This window comes from Lissotriton vulgaris, chromosome 6 (assembly GCF_964263255.1).
Source record: "Lissotriton vulgaris chromosome 6, aLisVul1.2, whole genome shotgun sequence".
Taxonomy (NCBI): Eukaryota; Metazoa; Chordata; class Amphibia; order Caudata; family Salamandridae; genus Lissotriton; species Lissotriton vulgaris.
Genome location: NC_141694.1, coordinates 897,428,220 through 897,442,727, shown reverse-complemented (window position 1 = coordinate 897,442,727; position 14,508 = coordinate 897,428,220). Strand labels below are relative to the sequence as shown.

Sequence of the window (14,508 nt, the reverse complement as noted above, 5' to 3'; positions counted from 1 at the left end):
CTGCGTGAGCAGTGTAGCGCACTGCATCGCGAGGGGCGAGGCCTAAAAACTATCCTACATCTTCTTCTCTTACTTTGACACTCATCAGGATTGCCACACACATTCTCTCTCTTTGAAGTCCGAGAAAGAAAAGTAAACACCAAGCTCCCTTGGAAGTGAGAGACTGACATTTGAACTCTGTTTTTGAATGCACAGCAAATGTGACAAGTTAAGAACACAATTTAAAGGCTTGTTTACAGAAAGCGTGTTTGTTGAAGAAGACAGAAAACAAGATTTGTGCAACGGGAGAGACTAACTCAAGCTGGACAGCCTAAAGTAAATTAAGCCAGGAAATAGAAGTCAGAAAGTGTGAGTTACAAACCACTAAGCCAATGGTAAGCAACTGGTGGAATGCATTCCTAGGTCAGCTTTCTGAATGTCCCCAAGATGTCCATAGCATACCATACAGCTGTTCTGTCTGGTGGCTTTGACCTAAAAAAAGACACTCTGTCTTGGCATTTTTCCCACCAGCAATGAGGTTTGAGCCTAATTTCTCCAATCTAGCTGTGCCGTTTTGACCTCTCCACTTTGCACCTTTGGCATAGAAAACTAGAGACTTGTGGTTCATCCTTGGTACAAACTTCCTCTTCTGCAAGAACGGTTTGAACTATTTTTCAGCACAGTCGCACACATTTCTTTCTCAATAACAAGAATATTGCTTCCACAGCTCATAAAGTGCGAAAAGCAAACCCCAAAGTGGATTTCTTATGCAATGAAAATGAAAAATAAAACCCCTATCTGAAATGCAACCACGTCTACCTACAGTTGCACGGAATAGCTTATCAGGAATAAAATGGGGACAAAGCTGGGTGTGCACGTCTTACATTAACTGTTTGTCTGTCTCACATTAACTGTTTGTCTGTCTCATTCGCCGCATTATGGGAAGGGCATGGTTTAGAGTTTTTAAACCTAGCTTTCTGAAACCTAAGCTTCCAAAACTCTAAATATATTTTTGTTTTAATTATTCAGCACCTTTTGATAGTGTTGTTTCCCATCTAGATTAATGTATTCTCTTAAACAAATGTTAAGGGATAACTTGAAAGTGCATACTATGAGAGTCCTGACAATGAACTGGGCTAGGTTCATAATTTTACAGCAGATAGATTAGAACAACAATTTAAATGACAGAAGATTAAAGGTGGCTTTAAAAGGTTTCATAAAAAAAGGAGCAAGTAAGTTTAACCACTGACCATATCTTTTATAACTCTATGTTATCTGTAACTTGTCTAATCAGCGAATGTGGCAATTTATTAGCTGGTACCAGTTTGTACATAATCGGTTTGCTCTTTCACAAGCTGCATCATTTATAGAGCATAGGAAGCTGTGGCAATATTTCGAAGGAAACTATGTACTGTTGCTGACCACACAGGTTAAGTAGGCAAAGATTTCCACTTTGTCGTGTTTCTTTGAGAATTAATGCACACAGTTACTATATTGTCCTACTATAACTGTAAATATATTATTTTATTTTTTCGGCCAGTGCTTATTTGCACCACGTGATATTTAGCACAGTATCACATGTGTGCAATAGTGTGATGCTCTGCTCGATTTCCTTTGCTCTAACCATTGTTGTTTTGCAACCAGAAAAATGAGTGTTTAGTGATTTGTCAAAGGCATCATCGACACCGGTCGGAACTTCTTGTACTCCGGCCTCTTGTGTTTTTACATATTGAACCAATGTAGTGTAATCACAAATAACTGTTTAGAGTGACAAGCTGGACTGTTAAAAGCCCCCCTAGATCTAAGAGCTTCACTGATGCATACTGCATGCATTGGTTGACGGTTGCCAGAAGATCCATGTTCAAGCTGCTTTGACTCACCCACAAAACGATACATGGAACAGGACCACTCTTCATCAGGGATAAAATCACATAATACATTCAACAAAGGAACCGCTGCTCTAGACTGGGCCCTCGCCTCATAATCCCACTTTACAAGAAAAAAAACATGGGTGGCACATCCTTCTCTGTTCAAGCAGCCAAACAATCAAATTATTTACCCCCAACTATTTACTCCCAAACATAAGATCCTCGGATAACCACCTTATCTTCAGAAGACTACTCAAGAATTGGCTTTTGCCCACATAACCACCATACTCAACCATAAATATACAGCATATTCCTCTGTATATAAGCATTTATTTGGACTATAGATGTGTACCTACATATTTGTATTGCTTTGTATAAACGTGTTGAATAATTATGTTTTAAAGATATAGTTATTTGTTAGTTCTGCCTAAAAATGTATATATTACTTATAGTTAAATTAGTCTATGTTAAACATGTATATGTGACTGCATAAATAAGTAAATCTTTCATCATAACTATTATCTACAACTGATTCACTATTTATTTACAAAAATAAAAAGAAATACATTAATTCAAAATACAGTTTCTTAAATGCAACTTCAAACTACATATATTACCTGCCTTATGCATATATACCATCCATGTTTTTATGATATACCGTCCATGTACTTATGTATCTTTATATATATTTCTTTTTTTCAAATTCAGCATATCCAATGCACTACCATATATATCACCTTATATCTCTTGTACTATATCCTCTACTTCCACTCTGACTCATCTCAAATCTCTTTCTACTACTCTTTCCATTGCACTACCCTATTTCTTACCCTATACCTCTATCAATATATCATCTACCTACACTCTCCCATTCATCCCAAACCCCATACCACTACTATGATCGCCAAAATAACCCTTTCTAGACTCATGCCTCCCTTACCCCTCCTTGCATCATCTCATATCTCGTTTACTGTTCAGATCTCCCAAACAAGCCTTTCTTAAGCCTTTTCTCTGACTTTTCCCCCCCACCTCCCCTTTACTCATTCCAACCCCCCTTACTGCTCCAAGAACTACTAAACAAACAAAAAAAAACTTTCTCGATCCTTCCCTCTTCTGTCCTTTCACTATACCTTTTTAATCCAAATAACAGACTAACATGTTCACCGCTCAAATTAATATCATACCTCCCTATAAAAATTCCCTACTTATCCTGTTTGGATTCCGGAGTAGTGTGCTACCCACCAAAAGTGCTTTAAAACCTCATCAGGTGTAGCAAGCACTAAATAAATGTAAACCCTACCCTCTTCCATCCCTCCACTATCCTTTTCAATCCAAATAACAGACTAACATGTCCACCACTCAAATTAGTTTCATATTCCCCCAGATTAATTCATCAGTAATCATTTTTTTTGTTTTTCTTTTGGTTCCGGAGTAGCATGCTGCTCACCTAGAAGCTCTTCAACGTCTCATTGAGGGTGTCAAGCACTATATAAATTCAAACCTTTTCCCTTCTCTATCCCTCCACTATCCTTCTCAATCCAAATAACAGACTAACATATCCACCGCTCAAATTAATTTCATATTTCACTATACTAAGGAACAGGCATGCCATTTGTTTCTGCAAAGAATGTCTTGAGCAGTGTGATAATTTCCTCTCCCTGTTTGTGATTTGGGGTCCTCAACAGTTCATTCAGGGGGCAAAACCTATGGGCACTGCACCATAAGTACAGTGCCTCTGAATGGTTTAGCCTCCATTCACCCACCTTTGGACCATGTGGTACTTGATAACTTATTCAAACTTGATTTTACAGTACTTCACTCGTGCTCTTGAATACCACCGAACAGGCACTCAGCACTGTGGGGTTGCTCGGTCTTCCCAAACTAAATTTCACAGAGAGTTTAATAGTCACTCTGCCATATAACTCCCATCAAAGGTAGTGTTTAATTTTCAACGATGTCCTGGTGCACCCTGATTCTATTGCATCTGCACTTGGGAGCCCAAAAGATCCCAGGCCCCTCTCAACTACTACCGATAAGTTGCACAGTTCAGTGAGAGAAGGAGCTTCAAGGCCTCCAGTACACAATTCTCTACCAGGGTCTTCTTGGGAAGCTACTTCTTTTGTACATTACAAAAAGCACAGGAACAAGGACAAAAATGAGAAGAGGGTTGAGATCAAAAGTGTGCCGCTATTCTTCCCCTGTATCAGCATCATCGCATATGTACCTCACCGATACAATAGATTGATCTTCAGACTTTACCTAGAACTTAAATGAACCTTTTGTTTTTTTCAGACTGAACTTTCAGTCATTTTACTGTGTTTTTGTTCTAGCTGATAAGTTATTTTCCTCCTCATGAAGGAACCCTCCGACTCAACCCTCCAGCTTTTATGTAACCTCGCCTCTTCAGAATCATCATTTAAATTCCCTCCACACCCAACTGCTTGCAAGTTTTTTTCACCATGTAGACAGAGAGAGAGAGAGAAACTGGATGGAGTGAGTGAGTGAATGAATATAGGTAAGGTGTGTTTAAGTGTCACCACTGATATTGCATGGAGTTGTCAGAGACAGCTTGATGGCCACTTTTAGTCATGTAGTTTCTCTGTCCTTTCTGCAAATGAGAGACTTGCAAGATCATCTGCCAGTTCAGTAGGGCCAGCTATGAACAGCTGTAAATAAAGAAACCTTCCATCTCAAAAGAGATTTTCTTCTCCATCTCATGGTGATTTCAGGAATGGGAACTCCCCAAAGATCAGTCCTTTCGGGCCCCTTTTCCAAGATTTCAGTGACCATCGACTCCTCTCAGTGCTCTACCAAGTTATGAATTGCCTTGATTTTTGTTCAACCCAAGAAATTTGGGATTTTTTCAGATAGATCTATTGTCAGAAAACGTCAGTCAGCATTTTACTCAGTTTGCCCCTTACATTAAAGTTGATAGTGAAATAACCTAAGATGAGGCGTGCTATTTTGATTGGTAGAGAAATTCCTTTATACTTTTTTGCCAACTTCTGTGGTTCACAAGACTCTTCATAACAGCAAGAATGTTAACAGCTTGTAGGTGCTAGTCTCATTTCCATCAGATTGAGCTTTTAGACCAGAGGGAGAGGTGTGGCGCAGCGGCCAGAGTGGGACTCTGGAGTGCGAGGCTTATGGCTCGATCACCGGCAGCAGCTCAGCTCGGCATCATGTGACTCTGGGCAATAGCTCACTTAATCTCCTTGACTTCCGCCCAACACCTGGATAGCCTTAGGGGTTATACGTTTGCACTTTAGAAATGTGGAATTATTATTATTTCTACCATCCATCCGTGGTCAATTTGAACTGCACCAGGGACTATTATCTATCCCTCCTCACATTGCTTATGTTGAATTCATTACTACATAGCTTCAGAAAAGCTATTGTGCACACCTGTGCATGGACATCACTCTCATGCCTCTAGTTAGTTCAGCAAAAGACAAACGGGTGATGGCTGGAATGCCGAGCAAATGCAACATTCACCCCCCAGTCAATAGATCTGAGTTAAATCCATCGTCCTTTTGCTCACCACACCACCCCAGTTTAGACTCAGCCATATGCAAATCACTCTTGACCCTGTGCCTCATGGGAAAAATCCAGACTGAACTGCCAAGCCAGGTCCTCCCTGGACCGGAAACAAGCATCCTGGAACCGGTTCGGGGCATCACCCTTCATCAGCAAAGCTACCTTGAATCCAGTGGATTTAGTCCCAGATCTCTGTACTGGGGTGAGTGTATGACATTGTTCTGCGTTCTGTCCATCAATTGTTCTTTTTGCTTTTGTCACCCTGAGTGGGACGGGAATGCCCAGACGTGGGTCCCGTGCTCTTCATGCCATTGTAATCAAGCTATCCTGGCTGATGAGGGGTGAAACCCCAAAACCGGTCCTAGGATGCTTATTTATTGCATATAGCTGGGTTCAAACTGGAATGGCATGGGAGCAAAAAAATGATGGATTTAGGCACAGATCTCTGTACTGGGGTGAATGTATGACATTGTTATGCATTCTGTCCATCATTTTGTCTTTTTACTTTTGTCAACCTGAGTGGGACGGGTATGCCCAGACGTGTGTCCCATGCGCTCTTTGCTATTGGAGTCCAGCTATCCTGGCTGATATGGGGTGAAACCCCGAAACCGGTCTTAGATGCTTGTTTCCAGTCCAGGGAGGACCTGGCCTGGCAGTTGGGCTGGACTGTTCCCATTGGGCTCAGGGTCAAGACTGATTTGCATATGGCTGGGTTCAAACTGGAATGGCATGGGAGCAAAAACGATGGATTTAGGCCCAGATCTCTGTACTGGGGTGAATGTATGACATTGTTATACATTCTGTCCACCAATGTTTTTTTGCTCTAGTTAGTTCAGGACATGACCAGTGGCCAGGCCTTTGTGCCTACAGCCCACTATAAATAGCCATGCATAGCGGGCTTTGGAAGCACAGGGACTGTGGCACAAGGTGTGTACTGCAGGTGTGTAACATAGGCCCCTGTAGCCCCTGCTGTTCGGGGGGAGCGCTGAACTGCAGTGGACCCCTCAGCACTGTACTAGGGCCTGAGAGCTCCAGATTAAATCAAGAGCGGGGGCTGCGCTGTGCACCTTGCATGGGGGTCCCTTCAACTTTCGTTACACCACTGGTGTACTGCGGGGCTGAAGGATACTGTTTAACGAAAACTGAAAAAGTTTGTTATAGTGAAGTTAAATTTTAATTCTCAGAAGAAACAAATGTTTATTATTATTAAAAATGTAAAATACCCTAAAACAAACAGTTTAAGGGAAGTTATGTTATGAGGCAAAATCCCAAAAGGCCCCTGAAATTCATATGTTAAGTTGGGCCATGCAACCAGAACCCCAGAACTACCAGAAGTAGTGGTTTCTAGTGTATGGTATGATGATAAGCGCATTTTGATTTAATATTAATTACAACAATTCTTTTTTAGCTTAGCAATAAAGCATTTTTTTGTTGCAAAACTATTTGTAAGAATGTGGGATGACTGCCATAAAAAGAAGCTTGAGTCAAACATATGATCACTGCTTTCAGAATCTTCACTGGGCAAGTATTGTGTGTGGTAATCGTGTCCGTTTTTTTGATGGTTTTCTGTGCTCTTCTCGGTATTTGATTGACCACATGATTATGTAGAGGGTGAGGTAAGGCTGCAATCCTGGGGGCGATAATGAGTGAAAAGTCATTAGGATGACCAGACCAGTCATAGATTAGCTTGTGAACTCCAGGGACCTCTCTGTGGGACCTCCCGCATCCCCACTCGTACTGATACTTCCAGAATTTTGGATGGGTGGGGATTGGATGCTGTGTGAAACTACACAAATAAGAGCCCTCATGGAGGCTGGCGGCTTTGTCTACCTGCTCCGCTATTGGGCGTGCCGGGAAGCCCGCACTGGCCAGGAATGGAAGAAGATAGGGAAGGACAGGAGACTAATGGTGACCAGTTTATTTTTTTAGCTGCTTTACATCTTTTCTTTTTGTACTGCTTTCACCTGGCTGCAACAAGGAATAGACCCCCCGGGCACTTTAAAGGCAATAGTGTAGTGGTCATGGGCATCATGTCAGCTATATACAGTATGTTCAGAATCTAATGTTTCCAACATCAATTGCTCGCCTCATCTTCACGGAAAGCCGCTAGAATTGTGCATGTTATTCAGACTCTATAATCATGTGATATCAATCGGACTTCAGCAATGGCCAGCGACGATGACTTAAAACACTTCACGTGTGGTCTTAAAAAATCTACTCCATGAAATAAACTCATTTCTGCCCAGGTAATATGAGTAAATTTATCAGAGAGTGCTACTTTGTAAATGGGACCTCAGCTACCTGATCTTTGCAAATAAATTACAAATTTTGGTATGAAATTTAATTTATTGCATTGAAATCTGGATAATAAAAATATTGTGGCCTTGCTGAATTTTCCCATTTCTAATACCAATTTTACATTGCATCTGGCCCTCACAGATATGACCTGACTCTGGATGAGATGAGGGACTTGGCATTTGAAAGAGTGAAATTCACCCTGGCTTTACCACAAGTGCAGCGTGCATTTCAGGAGATGGTAAGCTATTTAAAGCCGGTATCATTTGCTTGTTTAATTTGAGCTATCGACTCCCACTTGAGGAATAACAACTTAACGTGTAACAAAATGCACAGTTCATGATATTTCTTTACCCAGCACTCTAAGATTACACTTTTTTTGTTTTATGCAACAAGTGTATTTTGAAGATCGTCTGGCCCTTTTACAGTTCAGTGGTCGAGAAAAGGCCAAACTGCACATTCAGATTGCAACTTCCTCGCATTTTTTTCCAAATAAATATCCAACCAAAATGTGTTATTTTTTAATTTAGATTTCAATTGGATGACAAAAAACTATTTTGTTTTCGATCTGTCTATGGTTTTCTTACTTTATTATTTCCCCTCATTTGTCTTTATTCAGCACTGTGTGGTTGTTTTATTTTTCCTTGCAGAACCTAATTTTGGTTTTAAACTCTTGCGCTTCTAGGGGCCTTTGCCACTCTTTATTATTTATTTTCTAGTACACCTTCTGTTTATTAACACATTGAAGAAATGGGACGATACAATGATGTTTTGTTAAAAACATTTTAAAATAGACAACATATTATGACTGTCTTGTACTTGAAGACAAGACTCTAAAAACCTTGCTGACTGCCTTTAGTGCAGCCAGTATTTATTTAACCTTTTGTATAACTTGTACTAGACATAAGTGTCAGATGATTTACATATTCAAGGTTAACATAGAAAAACATTCCCTCACCCGAAAACTGCATGAGAGTTACTTTTTAATGTTTATGTCTTCTGATCAGGGTTCCTTCTGTCTCACACATCATTGCTCTTACTTGCCGAGTATCTGACACATATTCTCTTCAGTGTTGTCCTCTCGATACTTTTCAGGATGCATGCCAATGTTTGCAAACATCTCCTTGCTGAAGCAGATAAGTAATTGACCAGCATGCTGCTTTGACATTTTACAGCTCTTGCACTTAAGGTTGTTGTATGAACCTTGACCCCTCACCAGATGCTCCCTCGAGATCTGTATCAATGTTTCTGTATTAGACTTTGAACTACCAAAGACGATCTTGGAGTGTATTAGGACACAACGTTTTTGATACATAGTAACTCTGAATGTTCTGTCTGTGGGCATGGCTGCTATCTGAGGTTTAACTCCTGAGGAAGGGAAGGTAAAGTTCCTCAGATGTCCGTAATGGGTGGGATCCAGAGTTGCAAACCTTTGTGGGAACCCTCTTTTCTTAGATTGAAGAGATTCTTTTAGTATCTATAAGCATTAAGTATCTCTTGAAGGATGTATGACGTTACAACGTATTCCTTTGCAACGCAACTTCCATTACAATGCATGCCATTACCGCGCAAGCCATTAGAACGAAAATTACTATTCTAACGCCACCGGGTGCTTACCTCAGGGAAGGTGCTGATCAGTGAGGGATATGCATTGTAATGGCACACGTTATAATAGAGCTTGCGTTGTATCGACATCGTTGTAAAGGCATTGCATTGTAATGTCTGCGTTGTAATGAATAGTTCCCCTCTTGAAGTATGAAAGCTGAAATTACGATTGTGCATCACTTGCTTTGCTTCTTTGTGACATCATCCCTCAGCCCGACCCTGTTCAACGTCTACATGACCCCCCCTCGCACAAGTGGCCCGCCAGCACGACCTCAACATTATCTCCTACGCTGACGACACTCCGCTCATCCTCTCCCTCACCAAAGACCCGCACACCACCAAAACCAACCTCAACGAAGGAATGAAGGCTGTCGCCGAGTGGATAAGGAGCAGCCGTCTGAAACTGAACTCGGACAAAACAGAGGTCCTCATCCTTGGCCCCACCCCCTCTGCCTGGGACGACTCCTGGGAACAGCACCGACACCCACGGACCACACACGCAACCTAGGATTCATCCTCCACTCCTCCCTCTCCATGTCGAAGCAGGTCAACGCCATCTCCTCTGCCTGCTACAACACCCTCCGCATGCTCTGTAGGATCTACAAATGGATCCAGACCGAAACAAGAAGAACGGTGACCCAAGCACTCATCAACAGCAGACTGGACTACAGCAACACACTCTACGCAAGAATCCCTGCCAAACACCTAAGACGACTACAACGCATCCAAAATGCCTCCACACGACTGATCCTCAACATCCCTCGTTGCAGCCACATCACCCCCCAACTGAGACACCTGCACTGGCTCCCCGTCAACAAGAGGATCACCTTCAAGCTCCTCACCCACACACACAAGGCACTCCACAAAACCGGACCAGCCTACCTGAACAGCCGACTCAGTTTCCACACCCCAACCCGCCAGCTCCGCTCCGCCAGCCTCGCCCTCGCAATCATCCCCCGCACCCAACGAACAACCTCCGGCGGCAGATCCTTCTCCTTCCTCACCGCCAAGACCTGGAACACCCTCCCTACCCACCTGCGACAGACCCAAGACCTGCTCACCTTCGGAAGACTCCTCAAGACCTGGCTGTTCGAGCAGTAGCAGCACCCCCCTCCTCTCAGCGCCTTGAGACCCTCACGGGTAAGTAGTGTGCTTTACAAGTGACTGATTGCTTGATTAATTGATATCATTTTTCCCACGAGGAGTTCGTCTGGGTTTGATGCTCACCTCTAATGGAGCAGACTCTCGTTTCTGGGCTGTTTGCTACTCATGAATATACTTAATGACTCTACCTAGGTACTGAGGTTCAGGAAATCCAGTTTACCTACTGCATTGCTCTGCCAAAACACCACATACTCTACAAGCTTTTCCCAGCAGTGTGGTAGTTTATTTACACGTGTTTCTGTCAGGGCTGGAAATCAGCACTTTATAACAACATACATGTAAAACTGCAGGGTAAAGAATCTCTCTCACCCAGGAAACTTATAAGCAGTCTATACTTTAAATACTGGAGCAGGATGTAGTGGTGTTCAATGACTTAATGTAGCACTTTTCTATCCATCACAACAGACAGGGATGCCTATCCCCTTCTGGTAGTCTGTAACCCAGAAGTGCAACACACCTTCAGCGGGGTGATATGGCAGCAGTGAGTTGGCAAAGGGGTATCTGAACTATTGTGAGGTCCATCCTTCCTGAGGCCTACAGCAGTCTACCTACAATACTTTCTGTTCCTAGAGTTTGTAGCTGAAAAATATGTTCCTAGTGTTCATAGTTGGGAATTGACTGTAGGCCAATGTTTGAACCGCTCTTATCCCCTAGACAGTGAAAAAGGATGCTCTGATTTCACTCACTGGGGTTAGTTGCCTAAAAGGCGACTTGCGGAAAAGCCTTCACAGATTGTGGCTTTTACAATGTGGATTGGCATCTCCTGCTACTTTTGCACCATTACACCCTCTTCTGGAACCTCTCTCTCATGTTCCCGCCCATATATTGAATTTTTATTCATGCCTTCCAAAGCCTGCAGGAGTTTAATTCACACCATCTCCCTTACTTCTGCGTGGTAAATCATAAACTCTCTACTAAAGTGTCTATGGATATTCTTGACTTGTGAGCTTTCACAACTCCTGGGTGGATCCCTTTGACATTTACTGAGGTGTCCATGGGTTGTGCCTCTACAGTTTCCTGGTGATATTGTATTGTATAACAGAGGTATTTAAATATTCTTCACGTTCAGCGTCAACAAAAAAGTTTCCCCATAAGAACTACGTACAAAAACACCCTCTAACCAACCATGCATAACAAAAGGAGTAGCCTCTTACTCGACCATGCTAAAGTGAACTAGGTTTCACAAAGAGTACACAGTGTTATTTAAATGTCAATACAATAGAATAAATAGTGGTAACCTGCAGGACAGTTCCATTTTACTTTCTACACATGAATTGGCAAAGGCAGGTTCTAGTAACATCTCTTCGACTTCCCCTCCTTGCATCTTTTGAAGACTGACTGCAGCACAAGTTTGCACAGTAAGTCCTTGTGCTAATGGCTCATATCTGGCTTTGTGCCAGCTCATCTACCAATCGACTACCGAGGGTCCACTCCCTCTTTCAGGAATGGCCATGCTCATTTGAGGTGTCCCCTCAGTTCAGGTTTTGCAGTGGAAAGTCTCCTAAGGTCCTTGGATAGCTCCTCATGCTGAACACACCATTCATAATGCTGCAGGCATTGCCATTCACACCTGATTACCTCATCCTTCCCATCTGCCAGGCGATATATGCGATATATGTTGCACTTTCACCTGGGTCTTTCAACTGTGGCTAGTCAAGCGATCTATAACGTAGTGCATCTGTTGGATTGACTCTGCATTTTTCATACACTGAATGCACATAATAAGCAAAGCAGTCCTACAACCTTGATTGTTATGTGCCAGATTGTTATGTGCCAGGTAATTGGGTTGGTTTTTAGCTTCACACCTGCACACACTCTAGGCACACATAGAGTAGGGTTTGCATAGTAGGAGAACACCTGATTACTACCTTGTTTTATATGCCTCCATATGTACACAGTTTAGCACCATGGTAGAACTGTATCTACTATTTACTCTTTTGGGGTTTATACTCACTTTCATCTGCTTTTGTCTACTGATTATCGCAGCACTTTTATACTATATAAGAATAACTTTAGTTCAATAAATATAAGGAAAACGTCCCAGTGTGTATCCTCTGTATATTTCTCTGAGTACAAGTATGCACGAGTGACTGAGCAAAAGGTTCTGATCTTTTACCACGATCCCTGAGGGGTCAGGGTTGTCATGTTCAGTGGTTGCCAGAAACAATTCACTCCCTGGAAGGTTTAGGGGGGCTTATGGTGCACTGTGAGCTAGCTGGTCTCTAGGCCAACATATCCTGCAGGGTTGCCCGGAATCAATCTAGGCACCTCACCAAAAGTTCATGTTGTCCAACAAACGCGTAGGTCATACTGATAAGTGGGAACTACACAACATTATTATGGCAAAAATCTAAAGGATGTGGCAGACACTGCAGTGCTGTATCATCCCCTTACCCTTGGCCCCTCTTTGGGACTACAGCAATTGTGAAGTATGGGGAGCTGTTTTATGTAGCTCTTAAGATTTGAATGACTCAGTCATTCTAAGCAGTGAGTCATTCTCTTAAGCTAAGTGCTTCAGTCTAATCTAACCTTGCCTAGAGTTGTGTGAAAATGTTCAGTCTTTAACAGCGAGGCCAGCAAAGGGCTCAATTAAGTCCTCTTTGTGGTTTATCTTTTATAGTGTTAGGAAATGCCTCACCATCATCCCTGCATGATCATTCAGCTTTACTTAAAGACATTTGATAGTAAAGTCTGTTAGACTGTGTGTCTGCGTTTGGACAAACTAATGCAGAAGATGAGCCTTTTACACACCCAAGAAGGTTAGCCTTGGAGGGAATTTGATGCAGTCTTGCAGATGGTAGATGTCTGCATGGCTGCTATACACCCTTTATTTTAGCAACAACACTGCAAGAATGATTGTGTCTCTCTTTCTTTGGGAACCTGTCTGTTGAGAATGGTAACATTGACAATAAAATTAAACCCTACATGCATGCTTTCCAGTAAATAATATGGTTATGAAATCTGATCATTTTGAGTAGGCCATAATGCAGTCTCCCATTCCTGAGGACTGATGGTACAGTGACCCCGCAGAAATATCCTTTCCCTCTGGACATTACCAAGGAAGACTACTGCTAAAATGGCAAGTATATTCCTCTAGTCTGTCAGGAAGCAATAGTCAGCATGCTGAATCTGGATATGGAAAGCACCATCTCAATGGCATTCAGTTTGGTTTTAGGAAGTGGAGAGCTTCTTCAGGAACGGTCTTGGATGACCTTTCCAGCCCTCTTCAGTTCCTGGGTCAGTAAATGCCCAATGTATGTTAAAGAGAGAAGACAAATCACAGCCTCCTAAACTTCTCTCCTCAAACTACACAGGAGCTTTTCCAGCAAGGCTTCATTATCCTCTTGTTCTGATAAGGATGCCATGCAAGCAGTGGAGGGATAAGGAGCTTCTGCCTACGTGGCGCATGACCGATTGACTTTATGATGTCGTCAAAGAGCACTCTCGTTCTTCGTGATATCAACAAGAAGGAGATAGTATCACCAAGAAGGAGACAGCCAGATAGTTGTGTCAGTCCTCTCTCTGTGGCTTTGACACAGCCCTCCTGTTGGCCGAAGGGAAACACCAATATAGAGGGCAGTACTCTGCTTCAAGGCAATTACAACTTGATGGATCCCACTAAAACCCACAGGGCAACAGCCATAATTATGCCCTGTGCATTGTGCTTTAGCAACACAATTAAGTGAAGAACTCCAGTGCGTAGGAAGCCCACCTCATACAGTACTGGGTCTTGAACGAGTAGAGAGAATCTGTTGATGCCGCTTGCCACAACTGTGGGTGGGAGTTTTGCATCCTTATTATTAAATCCCGTAGAACAAGTCAGTAGAACCAAATGTTGAAATACGTCTATACACGTATATGACATAGACCTGTCTCATCTCATTGTCAACGTCATTTTATTGCTGATAGTCAACACATGCCTGGTGCCTGAAGGATCACCAGTATTACGGAAATTGTTTCACAAATAATGATATCAACATTTTCACAGTTTCTATAACATCTTATATAGATTAAACATTTTGATAAATACCTTTTCTGTTTCTGTTTTTGTTTAATTCAG

General features: G+C 42.3%; 1 protein-coding gene across 1 annotated transcript in view; it reads left to right on the top strand.

The window, feature by feature from the left end:
* The window catches only part of ACOXL (acyl-CoA oxidase like), a 1,104,726-nt gene that overhangs the window by 174,421 nt on the left and 915,797 nt on the right, over positions 1–14,508 (top strand). The window contains exon 2 of the mRNA XM_086926889.1: positions 7,824–7,920. Coding sequence (XP_086783015.1) covers positions 7,824–7,920 — 97 coding nt within the window. The remainder of the gene's footprint in view (positions 1–7,823; positions 7,921–14,508) is intronic.